This window comes from Haemaphysalis longicornis, unplaced genomic scaffold (genome assembly GCF_048455015.1).
Source record: "Haemaphysalis longicornis isolate Haplotype H1 unplaced genomic scaffold, Haemaphysalis longicornis Haplotype H1 scaffold_1, whole genome shotgun sequence".
NCBI lineage: Eukaryota > Metazoa > Arthropoda > Arachnida > Ixodida > Ixodidae > Haemaphysalis > Haemaphysalis longicornis.
In genome coordinates, this window is record NW_027526203.1 from 371,156,372 (window position 1) to 371,162,944 (window position 6,573).

The 6,573-nt window shown below is 53.3% G+C and overlaps 1 protein-coding gene across 1 annotated transcript; it reads right to left on the bottom strand.

The window, feature by feature from the left end:
• Window positions 1-776: 776 nt before the first annotated feature.
• On the bottom strand, window positions 777-4,252 carry LOC144171480 (uncharacterized). Its single transcript, XM_077700978.1, has one exon. It carries the CDS (start codon window positions 4,024-4,026, stop codon window positions 853-855), a length of 3,174 nt encoding a protein of 1,057 aa, XP_077557104.1. The 5' UTR covers window positions 4,027-4,252; the 3' UTR covers window positions 777-852.
• Window positions 4,253-6,573: the final 2,321 nt, after the last annotated feature.

Genomic DNA, 6,573 nt, shown 5'->3' on the forward strand with positions numbered 1-6,573 from the left:
ACCGAAACTACGCGCGATGAGAAATCACGCATAATTGTTCCCTCTCAACTCGACCGCGGACAACGCGACGAAAGCTGCGCGCTCTCTCCAAGGAGAGGGGGGCGGCTCGCGGCGTCTTCTCCGGTGGCCTTCGATATATTGACATGCCGGGGAGTTTTCCCCTTTTCTCCGAAACGTGTAGGGGTCTATTTCAGCTTTGGTGCCACAAAAAAGCAGGCACGGCTTCCTGCTCGCAAGCGTGCGCTCAGGCTGGTAGGGCGTTTTTGAAGCAATACACGTTTGTTGTCATGTGATCTGGCTGAAAGAGGAGTATTAAGTTCGTCACTCAAACTCCACGCGCACTCAAAACACAACAGAAACGCCAAAGCTGTGCGTGCAGGCTCACGCATAGAAGAGGTTGGTACACAGCGCCGACAACGGCGGATCGTCACAAGAAATGCGAGAAATAAGACCCGAAGCTTACCAGCGGCAGCCAATAGGTGGCCATGGCCTCAATGACGTCGTTTAGGCCATGCCAGGGGTGCATAATGAGGAAAATTGAAGGGAGCGCGGTTGGTTTTTCCGTGTCTTTCACAGCGATTTGCGCGCTCACCGCTTCACGTGCACGTGTAATATTTGACTCAGGTATTCCTGGCAGTGTAATCTAAGCGTCGCGCAAGTTTACTTGCACTGCTCAAAGAGTGTTGCACGGTCCCTTTAAGTGCAAGAAATTCTTGGTGCTAGAATAGGACCTGAGTTGCAAAGTTGAAAAGATAATTGATTGATTGATTGATTGATTAAACTTTATTTAGGCCGGCAGAACGACGTTTTTACGCGCCGCGACGCGGGCCTCGGCGTCGTCCTGGTGGCTACTCATCCGAGACGTGAGCTCGCCGTTGCCGACTCGCGAGTCTCATGCCTGGCGAGCGCCCGCAGGACCTGCTGGACGGCCCAGTGTTGATTTTCGTAGGTGTAGCTCCTTGCGGCTTCTGCAAGCCGTGGCGGTATGGTTCTTGACCTCGCTTCCATTGGGCTCGTGACACAGTTCCATAAGATGTGTTTCTGGTCTGCAGTCTCCCTGCAGCAGAGCTGGCACATGGCAGTAGGGTATGCTTCCGGATACATTCGGTGCATCAGAGCCGGGGTGGGTAGGGACCCGGTTTGAAGCTGTCTTAGTAGCACTGCCTCCGCCCGGCTCAACCCCGGGTCCGGAGGTGGGAAGGTCCTCCGAGCCAGGCGGTAGGCTTTGGTTATTTCGCTATAGTCTGTCATTCGGTCCTTAGCACCGAACCACGTTGGACGGTCAGTTGCGGGGGCGCGGTTGGTGAGTGCTCGCGCCTCCGCGTGTGCCGTCTCGTTGTGGTTTGCGTTCTTACTCGACACGTCCTTGCCCGCATGCGCCGGAATCCACTTCACTCGAACAGTTCTTGCGCCTTCTAGACATGCATTGCGTAGCACCTGCAAAGCTTCTTTGCAGATGCGTCCCTTGGCGTAGTTCCGAACTGCAGTTCGTGAGTCACTGATCACCGACTGGCAGCCTGCGTCGGTAATGGCCAGGGCGATGGCCACCTCCTCTGCGCGTTCTGCATCGGTGCACTTGACGCTTGCCGCCGTCACAGTGTCTCCCGTGGTGGCCTTTATGACAACGGCAGCGAAGGCTTCGTGTGGATATTCCGCCGCATCTACATAGCGAGCGTGCCTATCCTGGGCGTGTAAGTCGACGATGGCTTTAGCCCTTGCCGCCCTTCTGCCCTTGTTGTAGTCAGGGTGCATGTTTTTTGGTAGAAGATCTACCCTGATCCGGTGACGTATCTCATCCGGGATGGTGAGTTTGTTGTCACCACCGCTGTGGCGTATGTATCCTAGGTCCTCTAGGATCTTTCTTCCAGTCCTCGTTGTAGATAAACGCTCGAGCTGGGCCGTACGTTGTGCTTCCGCTATCTCCTCGAGCGTATTATGCACTCCTAACTTGAGGAAGAGCGGCGTGCTTGTGGATTCAAACAGGCCTAGCGCGGACTTATAGGCCCTCCTAATGATGGCGTTGATCTTATTACGCTCGTGTTGTAACCAGTTGTGGTATGCCGCGACATACGTGATGTGGCTGATCACAAAGGAGTGAACTAGCCTGATCAAACTGTCCTCCTTCATGCCAGCCTTCCGTGATGTAACTCGTCGGATGAGCCTCATTGCGTCCGCGGTCTTGGCTGTGATGCGTGCGATAGTCTCGCCGTTTCTTCTGTGCCGTTCGATGATCATTCCGAGTACTCTGATCTTGCTGACTTCGGGAACAATTTGACCAGACCGCGTAGTTATCCTGATCGTGCCTTGTTGCCTGTCCGTAGTGCGACCCCTCCGTGGTGGTATAACTAGGAGTTCTGATTTGCTTGGTGAGCAAACAAGTCCTGTACCATCCAGATGTTCTTCAATGGCGTCGACTGCTTCTTGTAGTTTGGTCTCAATGTGACCGTCGCTACCCCTGTCTACCCACAGTGTAATATCATCGGCATAGATAGTGTGCCGGATCCCCACTGTGGCGAGTCTGTTGGCTACTCCTATCATTACTAGATTGAATAGTAACGGCGATATCACGGACCCTTGCGGAGTGCCAGTGCTGCCGAGCTTCTTATCGTCGAGTTGTAAATGGCCTGCCCTTAGCTGAGCGGTTCTACCCGTTAGGAAGTCCTGGATGTAGTTATAACTGCGTTCACCCATGTTGAGCTTAGAAACTTGCGACAGTATCGCAGAGTGCTTGACGTTATCGAAAGCACTCTGGAGATCAAGCCCTAGGATTGCCTTATTATCTCTTGAGGCACCGGAGTCGTCAAGGATTTCGTGCTTCAACTGAATCATCGCATCCTGGGTACTTAATCTCTTTCGGAAGCCGATAACCGTGGTTGGGTATAGATCCTCGCTCTCCAGGTAATCCTGCCATCGATTCAAGAGGACATGCTCCAGCACCTTGCCTACACACGACGTAAGAGATATGGGCCTCAGATTGTCGGTGTCCGGCGGTTTACCTGGTTTAGGGATGAGAATGGTCTTGGCTGTTTTCCATTGCCGCGGCAGTGATCCTGTTTTCCAACACTTGTTGTAGAATTTTGTTAGGTTTTCAATTGAGTGGTCGTCTAGGTTCCTGAGACTCTTATTTGTTACTAGGTCCGGGCCTGCTGCAGATTTGCTGTTTAAGTCGTGTAGTGCTACTCGAACCTCTTCTACATCGATTTCCCGATCGAGTCTTTTGTTTGGTAGCCCTTGGTATGGACCATGTTGCACAATTGGGGTAGGCGGTAAGTATTTGTCATTGATTTTCTTAAGTACCTCCTCTTCACCGTGTTTCTGTATGGCGCGGTGCATAAGCTTGGTTAACCTATCACGTTGATGGGACTTTGATTTAGTTTCATCCAAGAGATGGCGTAAGAGGTTCCAGGTCCTTCCGCAATGTAACTGTCCATCCGCCGCGTTGCAGATCTCATTCCACTGCTGAACGCAGAGGGCGCGGCAGTGTCCTTGGATCGCCCTGTTGAGCTCAGCCACCTTCTTTCTGAGGCGCCTATTGAGCCGTTGTTTCTTCCAGCGGTCCAGCAAGGACCGTTTAGCCTCGATGAGGTGTGCTAGTCTGCTGTCCATTTGTTCAATGTCTGCATCCGTCTCAATGGTTTCTGTCGCTTTTCGTACATCCTCGGTAAGCTCCCTGGCCCAGGCTTCTATGTCCTCGATTTCACAGTGTTCTTTGGGCCTACGGTCTCTGAAGGCGTTCCAGTCGACCAGTTTGTGCGTCCTGATGCTGGTGTCGTTGTATTCGGGGATGTTGATTTCAATTATAGTATGGTCACTTCCAAGGTCGACTCCCGTGTTGGCCCAGGTAATTACTCCTTTATTATCGTTCTTCACGAACGTGAGATCAGGTGTGGTATCCCTGGAAACCGAGTTTCCGATCCTGGTTGGATTTGTCGGGTCCGTAATGAGCGTGTAGCCGAGGTCCGTGGTGTCTTGGTGTAGGTCTTTTCCCTTAGCTGTCTGTTTCTTGTAACCCCAAGCAGGGTGCATCGCATTGAAGTCGCCGCACACTACGAGTGTGTTTCGACCCGCTGCAGTGCTAGCCCTGAGTAGCAGCGTCTTGAACTTTTGCTTCCTTTGTGATGGGTTGCTGTATACGTTTAGAAGGTATAGGGTTCCCTTCTTCCTCTTGCCAGGTATGATCTGGGTGAGCGTGTGCTCAATTTTTGCTTGCCCTTGCTGTAATTCATGTTCCACGAGGGTGAGCCCCTTTCTGACCAGTGTGCATAAGCCCCTGCCATCGGCGAGGCCCTTGTGCACCCTATAGCCCGGAAGGGACGGGGCGTCGGTGAGTGTTTCTTGAAGTAACAGTACATCTGGCTTCTTTGTGGTGTATGAGATATGTTGCTGGAGGACCGCCTTCTTGTTCTTGAAGCCGCGGCAGTTCCACTGCCAGATCGTTAAACCTGCGGTTGTTGCTGGTGCGTTGGTGGCCATGTTTGATTAAGGTTGAGAAGCTGCTGGTTGCCTTGATTGTAAGGATGCTGCGCGAAGAGCGGTGCAAACGTTGGGTGACTTACAATTGGCCGTAAGGTTAACTCGATCTGCTGAAGCGCCGGGATGCATGAGCCCATGAGCTCCTCCAGCTTGTTGAATCGAGCTTCCCACCGTGCCTCTATGTGGTCCATCCTTGCTTCAAGTTCGTCGACATGCTTGTTTTTCTTATCCCTGGATGAGTGGGATTCAACAGCTCTCTTCTTAATGGCTGGTTCCTTTACGGGCCTGTCGCTCTCGCCTTGCGCCTTGGCAGTGTCCATTGGTTCGTTATTCATCTGCGCCGAATCAGATGATAACTGGGACGGTTGGGTTGTGAGCAATGCCCGGATATTGGCCATTTCTTTCGTGAGATTTTCAATGGATGTCTTGAGTTCTGTATTTTCTTTCTCGAGGTTGTTCAGGGACACTTTAAGTGCAATGTTCTCCCTCCGTAAAGATTCCATGGCCTCGTCGTTCCTAGGCACGCTTACGTGTGCCGAAGTCTTGTTTTCCTTGTTTTCTTTGCTCTCCTCGCCACATTCTTCGCCTCTCGTGCTTCGGCCTTGTTGGCCTATATCCGTGGCCAAATGCACCTTGTAGGTACAGAATGTGGGAGTGCACTCTCAGCAGAAGCCATTGCCATCACTATACATGGCATGAATTACTTAGGTAGACTGGCTACGCTTTACGACACTGCTTACCTCAATCAGCATATCCATGGCTGGAATTCTCCTGTTCTCACTACATGCTGCCTTGTGCACATCCTCCCCATTGGCTACGCCGTCACATGCCTACTAATGCACGCACTAGGCACACTTATGTCAGCCTGTGGTGAAGTGTTGTGTCAGATTAGAAACCAGGAGGTTTGTCCTAAGTCCCTGCTTAGCGCTGGGTTACTATGTGGTGTTGCGACGCTGATTCCCCGAAAACCTGCCGTTGACCCTCCGTCATCGACTTGCCACGAACCGGCGTATTCACAGTGGCGAACTTTGCGCCTCCTTGAACTATGCGCCTTTCAGCGACCTCGTGGCCTCTCAGAGCGCCAACCGGCCAGCGGCGGTGCTAACAAAAGCAATGCTGGGCGCCCTGCACAACAAGCCTCGGCGGCGTGCCCGCGCCTCATTGTCATGCCCTCTTGTGGGGTGTTGTCTTCAATAAGCCACTCGAAGAATATTTCCACCGAGGGATGCAAAGCGTCTTCGTGGTAGTGCAACATCGCCAGGACAAAGGAGGGCTCTGACCACGGCGGATTGCCACGGCGGGAGCAACCTGGCGCTCACCTGCCCAGGAGAGGAGGGGTCTCGTGCGTGTGCGCGTGTTTTGCGTGGTGGCGCTCCTATCAGTGCCATGACCTCCGTGATTGGTGCCTCCTGACGTCAGCCGGAGAAAAAGGGTGAAGGGGAAGGGACCCAACGTGCCTATTTAATCCCGCGCGCGCAGGAGCGCACTGCCCGCTCTCATACCAAGATGTAAATACTTGTATATAAAGTTTTCTTCTTCGTCAACTTGCCCGTCATGACTGCCCCGGCACTTCACCCACCTCGGCCCACATCGACCACGCTACCATGGTTCGCAACAGTGGAGTCAGCGGTGAAATTCCCAACAGTGGAGTCAGCCGCTGGATTCCCAATAGTGGTGGCAGCGGTGGGATTTGGCTTCCCAATAGTGGATGGCAGCTCGGCGGGATCGGCCAGCGTCAGCACCTTGGTGGGGTGAATGCCTGAAGTTTTACCTCTCGTTTTGCCAGACCTTGCTAGCGCAGCGTCGTGCGTTCTAGGGGTCTATTCGTTTCGCCTGCACCGCGTGAACCAGTTCAGGCGGTGCCGCACTTCGCCGTTCGTTTCAGCGGTGCAGCTCGCGGCACCTGAACCGCGCCGTTCGATTCACCGGTGGTGCCTACGGGTGCAAGACGGGTTCATGGCTTTGCCTGCACTCCCTGCCGAGGAGGTGCAGAAGCAGACAACAAAAGTGCAGGTCTGGTTCCGCCGATGGCGGAACCCGCTTTGCACCGCTGTGAACTGGTTCAAGAGGTGCAGGCTGAATCGAATAGACCCTAGGTTT